Here is a 17,663-nt window from a genome sequence, read left to right as displayed (position 1 = left end):
TCACACACCCCCGCTATAGTATCTCCATACATTTACTTGACTGCCTTATGTGCACCAAGCAAAACCTTTATGACCGTTTGATTTAATCAACAAAGACAGATAATCACTTTTTATTCTTTTATTTCTTTAATGTGGGTAAAGGGATCTGGGTCCACGGATTGAACAGATGTTGAAAGCAAAGTTTTTGGGTCAGTTGTCTCTTGACTGGACGAGCAGATGCAGACATGACTACCTCTATGTGAGTCTTCATTGCTAACCACAGTGACCAAGATCCAGTCGGAGGTGTTTCTACCTGTGTACATACAAAGCCGCATGTTGGCAGCAGGAGCTTGGATTTGGACTTGTAATTCAACCACAATTTGTTTTACTAAGCATCCTTCTTTTGTTTTATTTTGGTTATATGCCTTTACTAAGTATTATTTGGCAAATGAAAAAGAGGAAAAATTTGTGTGCTTGGTTGTAAATGACAAACTTAATCAATGCCGCCCCATTGTAAGACAGTTATCCTGAAACCAACTAGCTGCAGAGTGCTACTTTGCAAATGAGTGAAAAATGACCATGTTTGGTGAAGTTCTGTATGTACATACATCTTTTTAACTGTAATAAACCGATAAATATTTACAAGTTTATGATGTGTTGCACGTCTATATTTCAATTTCACTAAACCGTTAATGTAGATTTTCTGTAAAAACAATGTTTTGTTATTTAAAACACAGATACTCAATTTTCAATATTTTGAGAATTAAGAATTTGTGAAGTTGATATTCAATTAAAAAAAATTAATAACATTTTCATTTTTATTTAACTGAGATTTGATCACTTATGGATTTGTCTTTTAGATTTTTCCTTTTGGGAAAGTATTCTGACATTTGCTGACGGGATGAAAAAATGATCAAAGCTTTTCGGCAAAATTCCCAGAAAACAGATTGAATGTTAAAGTGAAATTCTTAGGTTGCTGTCCTCACATTTCCATCATAGAAAACAAAACTTTAAAGTATATATATAAAAAAAAAGAAACATGGAAGGGAACGTACATAGCTAAATGTAACAATGAATAAGTATGAAAATCATTTTTACTTCACTTACAATTTGCATCAAATCCTCATTGCCAACATTTCAAAGAGACTTCTCCTGTAGTGCTGAAACTTAAAGCTCTTCATGTAGAGCAGAAGTTGATCCAGTTAATGTCACTGTTTACACTATCTGGCATCTCTCCCAAAAAAATATTAATATTTGAATCCATTTCACATCTACTAAATCAGGGTCAGTGACTGAAAATGTAAAGATACCGCAAAAATGTGTGAGTTTGTCATCTTGGTGTGCAGGCAGTGTGTGTAAGATACTGGTATCACATGAAACTAAATATATGCATATATACAGCGGGTAAAATAAGTATTGAACACGTCACCATTTTTCTCAGTAAATATATTTCTAAAGGTGCTATTGACATGAAATTTTCACCAGATGTTGGTAACAACCTAAGTAATCTATACATACAAAGAAACCAAAACAAATAAGTTCAGAAATAAAGTTATGTGTAATAGTGTGAAATGACACAGGGAAAAAGTATTGAACATGCTTACTGATATTTATTTAATACTTTGTACAAAAGCCTTTGTTGGTAAAGACAGCTTCAAGACGCCTCCTGTATGGAGAAACTAGTCGTATGCATTGCTCAGGTGTGATTTTGGCCAATTCGTCCACACAAACAGTCTCTGGGCCTCTTCTATGAACTCTGATCTTCAGTTCTTTCCATAGATTTTTAATTGGATTCAAGTCAGATGATTGGCTGGGCCATTCTAGCAGCTTTATTTTCTTTCTCTGAAACCAATTGAGAGTTTCCTTGGCTGTGTGTTTGGGATCATTGTCTTGCTGAAATGTCCACCCTCGTTTCATCTTCATCATCCTGGTAGATGGCAGCAGATTTTTATCAAGAATGTCTCGGTACATTTTTCCATTCATCCTTCCTTCAATTATGTGAAGTTTGCCAGTACCGTATGCTGAAAAGCAGCCCCACACCATGATGTTCCCACCTCCAAACTTCACTGTTGGTATGGTGTTTTTTAGGGTGATGTGCAGTGCCATTTGTCCTCCAAACATGGTGTGTATTATGGCATCCAAAGAGTTAAACTTTGCTCTCATCTGACCAGACTATATTCTCCCAGTATTTCACAGGCTTGTCCAAATGTTGTGCAGCAAACTTTAAACGAGCTTCAACATGCTTTTTCTTCAGCAATGGAGTCTTGCGTGGTGAGCGTGCATACAGGCCATGGCGGTTGAGTGCATTACTTATTGATTTCTTTGAAACAATTGTACCTGCTAATTCCAGGTCTTTCTGAAGCTCTCCACAAGTGGTCCTTGGCTCATGGACAACTCTTCTGATAATTATTTTCACTCCTCTGTCAGAAATCTTGCGAGGAGCACCTGGTCGTGGCCAGTTTATGGTGGAATTATGTTCTTTCCACTTCCAGATTATGGCCCCAACAGTGCTCACTGGAACATTCAGAAGTTTAGAAATGCGTCTGTAACCAATGTCATCAGGATGTTTTGCAACAATAAGGTTGCGAAGGTCTTGAGCGAGCTCTTTGCTTTTATCCATCATGAGATGTTTCTTGTGTGACACCTTGGTCATGAGACACCTTTTTATAGGCCATCAGTTGGGACTGAACCAGCTGATATTAATTTGCACTGACAAGGGGCCGGATTGCTTTCTAATTACTGATAGATTTCAGCTGTTGTCTTGGCTTTCCATGCCTTTTTGCACCTCCCTTTCTTCATGTGTTCAATACTTTTTCCCTGTGTCATTTCACATTATTACACATAACTTAATTTCTGAACTTATTTGTTTTGGTTTCTTTGTATGTATGGATTACTTGGGTTGTTACCAACATCTGGTGAAAATTTCATGTCAATAGCGCCTTTGGAAATATATTTACTGAGAAAAATGGTGACGTGTTCAATACTTATTTTACCCACTGTATATACACACATATGAAAACCTGAGGAATCCATCGGTACCAACCATGTCATACTAGCTTGTCGGGAAGGAGACTAAATAACGCTCCAAACCTTATGCTAAATTTTGTCGAGGAAAGACTGTCATGGCCATTTTCAAAGGGGTCCCTTGACCTCTGACCGTAAGACATGTGAATGAAAATGGGTTCTATGGGTACGTACGAGTCTCCCCTTTACAGACGTGCCCACTTTACGATAATCACATGCAGTTTTGGACAAGTCATAGTCAAAATGCAGTACTTGTGAAGGTTTCTGGACAATATTTGTCATTGTTTTGTGTTGTAAATTGATTTCCAATAATGAATATATACATACATTTGCATAAAGGAAGCATATTATGTTGATAAGAGTATTAAATACTTGACAAATTTAAGGTACATTTTGAACTGATAAAAATGTGCAATCAATTTGTGATTAATTGCCATTAATTATGGAGAATAATTCGATTAATTGCGATTGAATACTTTTATCGATCAGCCCCAGTTCAGTTACAAAAATATAATTCAGAGAATACACATGCAAACACTACTGAGAATCATAGAAGTAAACTGTCCGGAGTATTTGTATTTTATATGCGTCATTTCTCACATATACATCTTTTGTCATCATTTAGACCAATAATTTTAACGTCATATAACTAACACCATGAAGGCGTAGTAATTTGCATTATGGTGCTGTCCCGGGACATTTTTATGTTTGCTGTTGCACTTCTCTTTTCAACCCTGATCACAGATCATATACAGCCATGCCTTTTTCACATCTGTCAATAATCCTGTTACAGTCATTGATTCAGGTTTTAGTGGTTATCACATAGCCTGTGTACTACAGGATATGTAATGACAGATGGTATTTCTCTGCTCCAGTGAAACCCCACCCTCTGCTGGTGAATTAAAGTCTTAATATTATTGGAGCTGCCTGCATTTCTCTAGTACTGAGAGCTTTTTTTGTAATAGGTAAGTTAAAATAGACCCCGAGCACACTGAGCACTCCAATTCCTCATTCTCTAAATGGTTATACCTCTGTAAACACATGTTTCCCATGGATTCATCCTTCTGAAACTGGGAACCTCTTGGTTGTAATTTCCTAATAATGACCCAGGAAGTTTCCTGGAAAACAAATTATAAGAAAATATGAGCTTCCTTGGAAAAAACAGATCTGTTTAACCCTTAGATGCATGGGTGTTTTTTCAAACATTTCTACATACCTCTTGTCTTTATCGACCAGGCACTTACTGGATATAACGCAGATTAAGCCGTATATTAAAATCATATTGCTTGTAAATTTAGTATAAATAATAAAAACACATTTAAGAAAAAATAGAAACTTTTTTTTACCAATATTTGTTATATTTCATGTTTATAGAGCACTATCTTACACATAGACCACTGTAACTTCTCATAGACTGAAAAAAACTTAATCTATGCCTAAATTAGATTATTGTTGCCTTGTTAGAGAGTATTAATACTGGATCATTGGACTTCTAGCTGCACATTAAACACCAGGATCCAACAGCCAGTTAACCATTTATTCAGGGAGGATAATGGGTGGAGGATGAAGGATGGATAATGGATGACGATAGTGCGGTTGATGATTTTCTGCACAATAAACAAATGAAATCAATATATTGCCATGCTTACCACAATTAGAAATAAAAATAAGAGGTACATGTCATCTTACATTATTAATGCATCAGCTTCTTAAGAGTGAAATACTTTAACTTTCTCCATCCGGAACCTAATTGTAAAAAACATAAGTTAATATCATTTAACAAAATATCCAATCACTCAAAATTAAGAGATTGCCTTACTTACTCGGTCTGACTTTAGCTCACAGGTTAAGTGGCCTATATTACACTACTCCAGAACAATACCAGGATCTATTGAGGAGGTGGATACACAGATTAAATCAAGATAGAGAATATGTTTAAATAACTCAGAATATAAACCATATGTTGTCTGAAACAAATTATCAAAATCATTGTGAACAACTTACTGGGTTGGCAGCATGGTCTCAAACAAAAGGGTTTGTACAAACAATTCGCTGGTGTGGCAGCATGGTCTCAGTCCAAAGGGATCTGAACAGAACACAGCCAGCCTTTATATAAACTCCTCTTCTCTAGACTCCTCTCTTTGATGATTAAGGTGAATCTGCTCCCACGACCTGGTCTCACAAAAATGCTCGACATACTATATTATGAATTTTTTCATGGAATTTTTTTGACTTACATTAGTATGACTTTTTTTCAAGGAACTTTTTATTAATGGTTTAGTATGTCGAAAAAAAGGCATAGTTTAATATGTCGAAGACATCAAAAAAAGTCATAGTATAATATCTAAAAGAAAAGTCATAGTATATTATGTCGAACAAATAAAGAGTCATAGAATAGTATGTGTAAAAAAAGGCAAAGTATAGTATGTCGATAAAATAAAAAAAAATCATATTATAGTATGTCGAAATTAAAAAAAATCATAGTATAGTATGTCGAAAAAAGTACCATAAAAGTAAATGGTATGTAAATAGTATGTTGTAAATGATTTATGGTATCGTAAGTCAAAAAAATTAAAAGAAGTCATAGTATAGTATGTCGAAAGAAAATCATAGTATAGTATGTGTAAAAAAAAGGCAGAGTATAATATGTCGATAAAATAAAAAAAAAGTCATATTATAGTATGTCGAAATTTAAAAAAAAATAAGTCATAGTACAGCATGTCGGAAAAAAATCGTAGTATAGTATTTCTAAGAAGTAAAAAAAAAAGCCATAGCATATTGTCTCGAAAAAAACGTCATAGTACAATATCTAGAAAAAATAAGTATAGTGCTTTCACTTTGGAAAGTCCCATATGGTCTAGCAGTTAGAATTCCTGGTTTTCACCCAGGCGGCCCGGGTTCGACTCCCGGTATGGGAACAGGCTTTTAAGGCAGTAGCTAAGGCCATAATATAAAATGTTATAAATGGTTAGGACTCCAAAAAAAATCCTAGTATGGTGTGAATAGGTCATGGTATAGTACGTCGAAGAAATTTAAAGACGTCATAGTATAGTATGTTGAAAAAAGTCATAATATAGTATCTCGAAAAATGAAAGAAGTGTTGAAATAATAAAAAGTCACTGGGCACTAGCTTAGGCAGTAATATAATATGTCGGAAAATGTCATAAAAAGTCAAAGAATAGTATTTAAAAGCCATAGTATAATATGACGAAAAAAAAATCATACTATGTTGAAAAAATTATAGTATATCGAAAAAAAGTCATAGTATAGCATGTCGAAAAAACTCGTAGTATAGTATGTCGAAAAAAAGTCAGAGTATAGTATCTTTTCTGGTTTTCACCCAGAACAGGCTTTTAAGGCAGTAGCTCAGGCCATAATATAATATGTCGGAAAAAGTCAAAAAAACTCAAAGTATAATATTTTGAAAAAAAGCCATAGTAAAGTATGACAAAAAAGTCATAGTATAGTATGTCGAAATTTTCAAGAAAAAAATTTCGTAGTATGGCATGTCAACATTTTCATGAAAAACAAGTCATAGTATAGTATGTCAAAAAAAAGACTCCCGGTATGGGAACAGGCTTTTAAGGCAGTAGCTCAGGCCATAATATGATGTCAGAAAAATCTCAAAGTATAATATTTTGAAAAACAGCCATGGTAAAGTATGACAAAAAAAAGTCATAGTACATTATGTCGAAAAAAATCGTAATTTAGTATTTCTAAGAAATAAAAAAAAAGCCATAGCATATTATGTCAAAAAAAAGTCATAGTACATTATCTCGAAAAAATAAATAAGTATGGTATTTTCACTTTGAAAAGTCACACATGGTCTAGCGGTTAGGATTCCTGGTTCTCGCCCGGGTTCGACTCCCGGTATGGGAACAGGCTATTAGGATGGCAGTAGCTCAGGCCATAATATAATATGTCGGAAAAAGTCATGGTATAGTATGTAAAAAAAGTCATGAAAAAGTCATAATATAGTCCATCCATCCATCCATCTTCAACCGCTTATCCGGGGTCGGGTCGCGGGGGCAACAGCTCCAGCAGGGGACCCCAAACTTCCCTTTCCCGGGCCACATTAACCAGCTCTGACTCAGGCCAGTGTGGAGATATAATCTCTCCACCTAGTCCTGGGTCTTCCCCATGGTCTCCTCCCAGCTGGTCGTGCCTGGAACACCTCCCAAGGGAGGCGTCCAGGGGGCATCTGTACTAGATGCCCGAACCACCTCAATAACTCATAATATAGTATGTTGAAAAAAGTCATAGTATAGTATGTCGGGAAAAAAAAAAGTCATAGTATATATAAACATATATATATATATATGTATATATATATATATATACACATACATACGATATACATATACATAGCGATCAGCCATAAAATTTCACTGACAGGTGAAGTGAATAACATTGGTTATCTTGTTACAATGGTACCTGGCAGTGGGTGGGATATATTAGGCAGCAAGTGAACATTTTGAACTTTGTGTTGGCAGCCGAAAAAATGTGCAAGCGTAAGGATGTGAGTGACTTTGACAAGGGCCAAATTGTGGTGGCTAGACGAATGGGTCAGAGCATCTCCAAAACTACAATTCTTGTGGGATGTTTCCGGTCTGCAGTGGTCAGGATCTACCAAAAGTGGTCCAAGGAAGGAAAACCGGTGAACCGGCAACGGGGTCAGACCCAAGGCTCATTGATGCATGTGGGTAGCGAAGGCTGGCCCGTGTTGTCCGATCCAATAGAAGAGCTACTGGAGCTCAAATTACTGAAAAAGTTAATGCTGGTTCCGATAAAAAGGTGTCAGAACACAAAGGGCATCGCAGTTTGTTGCGTATGGGTCAGCGTAGCCGCAGACCGGTCAGGGTGCCCATGTTGTCCTAATGTTATGGCTGATGGGTATATATTTAGCGTGGGTTTTCTCCGGTTCTCTGGCTTCCTCCCACAGTCCAAAGACATGCAGGTTAGGTTAATTGTTGACTCGAGCGTGAATGGTTGTCTGTCTCTCTGTGTCAGTCCTGTAATAGTCTGGTGACCTGTCCAGGGTGTACCCCGCCTTCGCCCAATGTCAGCTGGGATCGGCTCCACTTGCAACAGTAAAGTGATGAACACATTAATGCATCAATGATTAAAATCCATGTTAAATACTGTATTGTATATTTTGATAATACTTTTGTACTTTTACTTCAGTAAAAAATTGAGTGCAGGTCTTTTACTTCTAACAAAGTACTTCAACACTGTAGTATTACTACTTTTACCTAACCTCATTGTTTTTTTACGTCTAACAAACCTACAAAAGACATCCAAAGTTTTCAGAATCAGAAATAACAGACAGCAGTCGTACGTGAAAATAAATTTGTTATTTTATTTGTTATTATATGTGTTTTATTGTCTCATTTCTTTTTTGGTCTTTTCTGTGATTTTTTGTCTCCTTTTTCTCAGTTGCTCTGAGTTGGAGAGTGCCGTACCTCGAAGCTTTCACATACACACCGGACATCATTCACATTAAAAAAACATCACATACATACCAGAAGGAATAAATAACATATGTACAGGTTAGACGCCACGCAATGATCTGTGATGGTGAAGACCTCGTTAAAGAGAGGATGTTGTTTCAGAGTCCTGGGACAGCAGCGTCTTATTGCTCTAGATCCTGAGGTGGCCGTGGAGGCGTCGTGTTTAGAAGCACTTGCGGTGGACGATGCTGGGGCCGGCCTCGTCGTACTCCTGCTTGCTGATCCACATCTGCTGGAAGGTGGAAAGGGAGGCCAGGATGGAGCCACCAATCCAGACCGAGTATTTACGCTCAGGAGGGGCGATGATCTGCAGAGGAGAAGGAAATCAGGTTGGTTGATTTTGTTGCCTGATAGTACATATAAAATTCATATCATAAAAGATAGGATGATGGCATTTATATAGCGCTTTTCTAGTCTTCTGACAACTCGAAGCGCTTTACACTGCATGTCAGCATTCACACACATTCATACACTGAAGGCAGAGGATGCTAAGGTGCCAATTTTGCCCATCAGGATCTAATCTAAATACTCATTCACACACTGATGGCTCAGCCTTCGGGAGCAATTTTGGGTTAAGTGTCTTACTCAAGGACACATCGACATGTGACCCGGAGCAGCCGGGGATCGAACCACCGACCTTCCGATTGGTGGACAACCTGCTCTACCCTCCTGCCAAAGGTGCAGTGTGTAGGATTTGGCGGCATCTAATGGTGAGGTTGCAGATTGCTAATATCGTAAACTTCTCCCGTGTGGCAGGCGTGTAGGAGAACTACGGTGGCTGTGAACCTGTGAAAACGCGAATGTCCCTATCTAGAGCCCATGTTGGTTTGTCCGTTCTGGGCTACTAAACATGATGGCCGGCTCTGTGAAGAGGACCCGCACCCTAATGTAGACGGCTCATTCTAAGCTAACAGCAACACTATTCTTATTTTCAGGTGATTATACACTAAAGAAAACATACTTGTTAATATTATATTACATTTCTGCCGATAGATCCCCCCTAAATGTTACACACTGCTCCTTTAAGTAGCCTTTTTTGCTTCTGTTCATTAACAAAATATGTGGCCTGCTTCCCACAGTTTTTAAATCACATCTGCTTCACTATATGGCCAAAATGATGCGGACATCCCTGTTCAAATAGAAACTGTTTTCCTTGTTTGGTGTTGATGAGCCTGTACAGAACCATTTTTGGATAAACTGGAAAGTCTTCCCAGAAGAGTGGAGGCTGTTATGTCAGCGGATTAATGCCCACGGTTTTGGAATGAGATTTTGAAATATCACATATGGCTGTACGATCGAATCAACGGTAATGTCAAGTGAGTTACCTTGATCTTCATGGTGCTGGGAGCCAGAGCCGTGATCTCCTTCTGCATGCGGTCAGCGATACCCGGGTACATGGTGGTGCCACCGGACAGCACGTTGTTGGCGTACAGGTCCTTACGGATGTCAATGTCACACTTCATGATGCTGTTGTAGGCGGTTTCATGGATACCAGCGGACTCCATACCTGTTCAGGTGCACAGCAGAGAGATCAAGGTTAGAAATGACAAGATTTCAGAGTGGAAAGCTGCTAAGCTGTCTTCATTCATCACGTTATTTTCACATGTGGGGATGCTGAGATATTCAGTTCATACTACACACCGATGAATGAGGGCTGGAACAGGGTCTCGGGGCAGCGGAAACGCTCGTTACCGATGGTGATAACCTGACCGTCGGGCAGCTCGTAGCTCTTCTCCAGCGAGGAGGAGGAGGCAGCGGTGGCCATCTCGTTCTCAAAGTCCAGAGCCACGTAGCAAAGCTTCTCCTTGATGTCACGCACGATCTCACGCTCAGCTGGAAACGGAGAGGAACGATTAGACTTTGTGCACAAAACAAATTAAATTAAATTGAAAACTACCGTAAAGCTCAGGTACCAGTGTTTAGATGTTTTAAGACAGAGTACTAGCATCAAGACTTTGCATCAAACTGAATGGATTTCCATTTCTCAGCATTGTTTGGGGCACGTACAGTAAAAGTTCACAAACAGGATGTTTCATATTTTTGAGGTCTTAAAGGTCCCATATTATAAAAAAGTGCGATTTTCATGTTTTTATATTATAAAGCAGGCTTAAGTCCTATATAAAAACTGTGAAAGTATTGAAACGTTCAATCCACAGAGAAATACACACAGCCCGTATTCAGAAACTCTGCATTTGAAACAAGCTGTCAGGATTTCTGTCCATTCGTGATGTCACAAATATACAATATTTAGACACTTTAAACAGATTTAAACATAAACATTCTAAATGTGTCCCAGTTTATTCCTGGTTGCAGTGTATGTGAATGTCATCAGCTGACAGGAAGTACACATGGACCCAAGCTGTTGCCTAGCAACGCAATTCTGTTGCAATTTCGTCGCAATTCAGTCGAAATGTGCTAAAACAGAGCGTTTCAGACAGAGGGTAAATAAAGGGCATATTCAGGCCGACAGTATGAGGAAAATAAAGGTTTTTTGAACATTACATTATGTAAACATGTTTTCTAGTAGAAACACAAAATACAAGTATGAACCTGAAAATGAGCATAATATGGGACCTTTAAAATAAAATTGAACCGCTTACCGGTTGTGACGAAGGAGTAGCCACGCTCCGTCAGGATCTTCATGAGGTAGTCGGTCAGGTCACGACCAGCCAGGTCCAGACGCATGATGGCGTGAGGCAGAGCGTAACCCTCATAGATGGGCACGTTGTGGGTCACACCATCACCAGAGTCCAGCACAATACCTGAGAACAGAAGAGTTCAATCTAAGTTTAACAGGCAGGAAGAGGTTCAAAACAGGATCAATTCTCTCAATTACAACTACTTTATTGATTACTGCAGTGCAACATTTCTGCCCTAATGTCTACATCAGTTGTCATCGTCTATAAAGTTGGTTTATTTCACCGACAGACAACTTATTGACTTATATAGTTAACTAGGACTGCAACTAACAATTATTTTCATTATCAAATAAAATATTGTTTAGTTGTCAAATGTCTTGTTTTGTCTGACCGACAATCCTAAACCAAAAGATATGCAGTTTACATGATATAAAACAGAGAGAAGCACTAAATTCTGCCATTAGAGAAGCTGAAACCAAAAAAAAGTGGTATTTTTGTTTGACTAATAGTTCAACTAATTTATCGAAATGGTTGCTTTTAATGTTCTACGAATCTACTAATCCATTAACTGCTCTATAGTTAGCTAATCATTTCGGTAATCAAGTGAGGGTTTAATATTGATGGTCAATAATTAATTTTCATCATTTGTAGAGTAAAGATAGTAACATTTTCTTGAAAAATGTATTATTTTTCTATGTTTCATATCATTGAAACTGAGTTGGGGTTTTTTTACCAGATTTTGGCTGCTTGCAGTTTAAAGACAATGGGTTTGGCTCAAGTAACTTTTATAAGTAACTAACATTTTATGGACCAGATTATTTAAAAAAAAAAAAAAGAACTATTGAAATATTGATCATGATATTGTGCATTTTCTGTAAATTTAATTGATAAACAATTAAACTAACATAATGAAATGTCTCCAGTGGATTAAAGAACCAAAAAATTAAAGTACTACATCAGATTGATGCAAAAATCCTGTAAATCCAATGTTGAGGTAAAAATTCACTATATGTTATGATAACTGTCACAGAAAAGTTCTGCGTATTGTTTTGCCCACGTTTTCCCGATACAATCAGAGATATTAAAGCAGCAGTCGGCAAGATTGGAGAAAATATGATTAAAAAAAGCTACTCGCAAACTCCGATCAAACGGTTAAAATAGGCATTACAGTAACAGAATAATGATTCATATTTGATCAGCGCTGCCTAGTTTCACCGCTTGATCGGAGTTTGCGAATGATTGACAGATTCCTCCGTTGAATGAACAGCCAATAGGAACACTCTCTCTCTGAAATGACCTGTGATTGGCCAAAGTCTCCTGTCACGAAAGGTTATTATGGATTCTTTTCCCACTGATGCCAAACACATTCTGCCTGCTGCAGGTTTAAAGGAATAGATACATTGTTATAGATGCAAAATCTCCCTAAATGGACAATAATAATAATCCTTAGTTGCATCTCTACATATAAGAAGTTATAGTCCTTGAACTCTTGAACACTGTATGTGTGTGACAGCAGACTCACCGGTGGTACGACCGGAGGCGTAGAGGGACAGCACGGCCTGGATGGCCACGTACATGGCGGGGACGTTGAAGGTCTCGAACATGATCTGGGTCATCTTCTCCCTGTTGGCTTTGGGGTTGAGCGGGGCCTCCGTCAGCAGGGTGGGGTGCTCCTCGGGGGCCACGCGCAGCTCGTTATAGAAGGTGTGGTGCCAGATCTTCTCCATGTCGTCCCAGTTGGTGATGATGCCGTGCTCGATGGGGTACTTCAGGGTCAGGATGCCCCTCTTGCTCTGGGCCTCGTCGCCCACATAGGAGTCCTTCTGACCCATACCGACCATCACGCCCTGAAGAGAGGAGGATACACTGGTCAGTAGAAGTCCATCAACATTAAATATCCTGCACAATTTTGACCATAATGCACCAAAATACCGAGGCAAAATTCCTTGTATTTGACTTGGCTATACCTGATTCTGGTGTTGTGATGTACCAAGCCTTTTTTTGTAATCAATAAAATGCCAAATAGAATATAAAGGTCAGATTCCTATATAGATGTGTATACATGCATTATTCATGACAGAAACTTAAAAATAAATTAAACAAACGTTGCTTTTCAGTTCTTAGTTGAGTCCTTAGTCCTTGTTTACAAAGTCTGTGCTAAAAATTATACCTTGCGATTGAAAATGTAACAAATCTATAGATGTTTTTATTCTACTTTTGTAAAAACATAGAAGAAAACTTAGAAAGTGCTCAATAGAGTACTTATATTATAAAAGGAATTGTAAAAGAATACTTAAATAAAGTAAGCCAAAAATTGGCCTGATGATGGCAGTAGAGAAAAGGTCATAAGTTTGTAAAAATCATCATTAAGTTACTTCTCCTTTAGAGTGTGAATGTGCGATGGCAGACTTTATACCAAGCATCAAACCAAAGGTGATTTCACCCTCCTTGGTGGAGATACAATCCTCAATCATTCACAAAAAGCTGGTCAATAACTGCAGTTTTTTTAGTCAGAAACAGTGAAAAAGATGACAATAGCCATCATGGGATGGGATACCTGGTGACGGGGGCGGCCGACGATGGAGGGGAACACGGCCCTGGGGGCGTCGTCTCCAGCGAAGCCAGCCTTTACAAGGCCGGAGCCGTTGTCACACACAAGGGCGGTGGTTTCCTCGTCGTCACACATGTCTGCGGGTTCTGGAGGAGGAAAGTCAGGAGGTGGTGAGTTTCTTTACAGCAGATAGATGCACTGGAGAAAATACTAGACATTTGTCTGACATGGAGTTTTGACATCTAATTAAAAAAAAAATACAAATACTGTCATGTGGTTTAGTTTAGCCTTCAGGTGATGTCAGAAATGCCATAATTACAAGTTGAATGCACACAAATGACCTAAGACAGTAGTTAACCAGATCATGTAAGAAGTACAGAATTTATCCCCACAGCCATAGCTACATGTTGTTTAACAGTATGTTTATAACTCTGTGGTTTTTCATCCCTTAGCCACTAAATTATCTACTTTCTTTGTTTACATTACATAATTTCTGACCAAAAATAAGTTTACAGCTGCTAAAACTAGCACCAAGGTTTAAAAACAACCTCTTTTTGATTAATCTTAAATTAATTTACTTTTTTTCTTCTTATAATATTATCTTATACCACGGACAAACCTTTGTACTTCTGTTTTGGGAGAATATTTTGTTGTTATTATTTACTATTATTTTATATTTTGTTAGTTTTTCTTCAATTGTGGAGTATGATGATCAACAGATCAACAAATGCATCTGTTCTTTTGTTTTTTTTCCTAGACAAGACTCACTGTTCTATTTAAACTGTATGGGTAATTAAAGGATAATGACTATAACTCAGTCTTCTTAAATATCCTCTCCCCGCCCTGCAGTGTCTGGGTCCTGTTTATCATTAAACCAGAGTTGAAAACAGTTTACTCAGCCTGTAATGGCATGTGGTCATGTAGTAAACAGAAACACCATTAACAATCACTTAGTGTAATGATGCCTTCAAGTGCTCCTCATAAACTCCTACATCTGAACTTTAGGCTGCTATGGCTCATCCAAGTGCTCTTTGTGAGGAACATTTAAATAAAAAAAAACAAGCTCAGTGTTGTTTAACAACATATGTCGGGCTTGGTTCCCTTCCTAGGGTGTGTTAAATGTTTTACATTTGTAAGTAAATATTATAATTTTATTTGTGAATAGTTTTTATTCACAAATGTCGATTTTCTAAAAAAGACTATTTGCTGTCATTGTTTTCCATCAAAACTTAAAAAATACTGAGTGTACATAAATAAATATTAGAATTACATTTTTGAAAATTAAAAATATAATTTATGCTTTTTTGTCATTTAGTTCTTTTTTATTTTTATTTCAATACAGGACCCTTTGATTGTAGGTTACTTTACATTTACATTTTGTACACTTTTGTTATTATAAATGGAAACACATTTTGATTAATAAAAAGCTTAGGGGAAAAATATTTGTAAATGAATTCATGTCTGTCTGCATTAAAAACATTTTAAATATGTATTATTTAAAAATATCTTACAGTTTAATATAAATCACACAATTGTAACCCTAATTGATGACATAGCTTACACAATACACTAAACATTACATTTCAGTGATATAGAAAACTCGGATTTTTTGTAGCATTCTCACGTAGAAATAATAGAAATAATAGAAATAAATAAATAATGCACACAGTGCACTTTCATAGACTAAGCTACTGGAGTTACCCTGCATTTAACAGTCTCTTCTGCACTATATTCACTTTTTTAATAGTCCTGTATCACAGCTGTTACCCTGCACTATATTCATTTTAACAGTTTTCTTCATCTCCTTGTATTTTTATATCTGGTATATTTGTTTGTACTTTGCACTACTAACTTTTTTACTGCCTTTTTACTAACATGTTTTGCACTATGGAACTGTGATGCTGGAAACTTGAATTTCCCTCTGGATCAATAAAGTTACTATCTATCTATCTATCTATCTATCTATCTATCCATCTACAGTATCTCTCTATCTATCTATCTATCTATCCATCTACAGTATCTCTCTATCTATCTATCTATCTATCCATCTACAGTATCTCTCTATCTAAATCCCGACAGTGCCTGAATGCAGCAGGTCTGGCTCCCTGACAGGAAGTTGACCTGTCACAATAAAAGCTTCTTATTCTCCCCGCTGAAGATGAACAGAAGCCCGCTGCGGTTCACTGCCAGCTCCCATCAGTGAACCACTCAGTCTGCTGCACCCACTTAAAGTTACAACAAACCAGACTCCGTTAACTAAACAGCTGATTCCACCTCTTTCCTTTTCTCTCCACCGGACCGACCCACCCCGCTCCTCCGCTCCTCCAAGCCGCTTACCTCTGCTCGTCTCCGGCTGTCAGTGAGGGACCTTTAACCGCTGCTGGTTCCAGCTAGAGGGTTGCCGGGCAGCGACCACCGGCTCCTTATATACCCCGTCTCTTCTCCTCGAGACCACCACCCGGACAGCCGTTAGTCTGCTCCCCAGACAGCCGTTAGGAATGTCCGAGTATTCCACAGGAATTCAAACGGCCCCGTCCTCCATATTTGGTCGGTCGCATGCATGCACCGCACACGGAGGCTCGCGCGCCGGGAGGGCCATATATGGAGTGGAAGCCCCCGCGAGGCCGCCGCGGAGCGCTCGAGCCCGTGTATGGAGCGAGACCAGACCCGACGCACCGACAACTACTACTACTACTAAAGGCTACAGACAGTACAAACACACCCATTCACAACTTTAAAGCTTACTTTACATTTTAAAATATATAAATATATATAACTACAGGCTACAGAAAGTACACACACCCATTCACAACTTTAAAGCTTACTTTACATTTTAAAATATATAAATATATATAACTACAGGCTACAGAAAGTACACACACCCATTCAAAACTTTAAAGCTTGCTTTACATTTTATATATATATATATATGAAGAAGAAAAAAATCCCATAAAACTATATAAATCTGTTTTTCAAAAGCAGTTTACCCATTGATTTCCCTGCATTGGTTTCATTAGTATTGTTCCTCTAAAGGAAATAGAATCTGACATATTGTTGTACATCACAATCAACAGATGCGTTATTATTGTATCTATTGTATATAACCACAGGCTACAGAAAGTACACACATCCATTCAAAACTTTAGAGCTTACTTTACATTTTGAAAATACTTTTCTACTTAGGCTACCAAAGTCAGAGATAAAATATATATTTTTTTGTTTTGTTGTATTTGACAAAACATCTCTAGAGTTTTGTTTTTGTTTCTTGTTGGTTTTTAGATCAGTTTATTAGACATTGGGAGAAGAAGAGGGCATAAATCACACAACTTAAACAATAAATATATCATGGATGACACAATTAAGTCTTATTTCCTTTATGGTCCTTGATGTAAAGGCAACGCCATACAAACATTACAGTCAATAACTGCTGTAAATTATATCCTTATTACTTTGGAATAATGTATTGTTTGCATTCACTGAATGTGGCAGGAATCTCTGCTCTCGGTTCTATTTGATTCATTTGCTCATTATTTTGACAAGAATTTATATTCATAAATTCAGATTCTTAAGCAAAAAGCCAAACTTCTGGTGTCAGCCAAATCAGAGTCCTATCATTATGTCGGCTCATTAAATAAACTTTTAACTATGTTTGATTTAAAAACATGAATGAATATTGTTCTCATCTCGGCTTCAGGAGGATTTTTATATAACACCCTGAGATTTCTTTCAGGATTGTTTGGAGGTCGTGCTGCTCAGCTGGAAGCTCGAACAACAACATCCACACAGCAGCTGAGTGGCGTTCACGCTTCAGTTTCTAAAACAAGAGGGTCGGGACCTCCAACCCATCGGACAGCTGCAGCCGGACGGCTGAGACAGAATTCCTCAGAGACAAAAAAACTGAGCTAACAGACCCGTCTGTGTTTATCCAACTGTTAACTGAGATCCACTGAGGAGTCGGGA

General features: G+C 37.8%; 1 protein-coding gene and 1 non-coding gene across 2 annotated transcripts; one reads left to right on the top strand and one right to left on the bottom strand.

Moving 5' to 3' along the window:
* Positions 1-5,849: 5,849 nt before the first annotated feature.
* trnae-uuc lies at positions 5,850-5,921 on the top strand. The gene has a single exon. It is a non-coding gene; the product is annotated as a tRNA-Glu (tRNA).
* A 2,431-nt stretch (positions 5,922-8,352) lies between these two features.
* On the bottom strand, positions 8,353-16,196 carry acta1a (actin alpha 1, skeletal muscle a). Its single transcript, XM_037765557.1, has 7 exons — positions 16,041-16,196; positions 13,710-13,849; positions 12,675-12,999; positions 11,114-11,275; positions 10,155-10,346; positions 9,839-10,020; positions 8,353-8,820 (listed from the first exon to the last, which is right to left on the bottom strand). Exons 2-7 carry the CDS (start codon positions 13,836-13,838, stop codon positions 8,677-8,679), a joined length of 1,134 nt encoding a protein of 377 aa, XP_037621485.1. The 5' UTR covers positions 13,839-13,849; positions 16,041-16,196; the 3' UTR covers positions 8,353-8,676.
* Between the last annotated feature and the right edge of the window lie 1,467 nt (positions 16,197-17,663).

Source organism: Sebastes umbrosus, chromosome 3 (assembly GCF_015220745.1).
Source record: "Sebastes umbrosus isolate fSebUmb1 chromosome 3, fSebUmb1.pri, whole genome shotgun sequence".
Taxonomy (NCBI): domain Eukaryota; kingdom Metazoa; phylum Chordata; class Actinopteri; order Perciformes; family Sebastidae; genus Sebastes; species Sebastes umbrosus.
This window is presented reverse-complemented; position numbering and strand designations above follow the sequence as displayed.

What these genes read in the sequence shown, in the direction of transcription:
- acta1a (XM_037765557.1), bottom strand. Translation starts at nt 13,838, where the DNA reads ATGTGTGACGACGAGGAAACCACCGCCCTTGTGTGTGACAACGGCTCC. An exon ending in TCGGCCGCCCCCGTCACCAG is followed by an intron (nt 13,000 to 13,709) that starts GTATCCCATCCC and finishes TCCTCTCTTCAG; the next exon opens with GGCGTGATGGTCGGTATGGG. An exon ending in CTACTCCTTCGTCACAACCG is followed by an intron (nt 10,347 to 11,113) that starts GTAAGCGGTTCA and finishes CTCCGTTTCCAG; the next exon opens with CTGAGCGTGAGATCGTGCGT.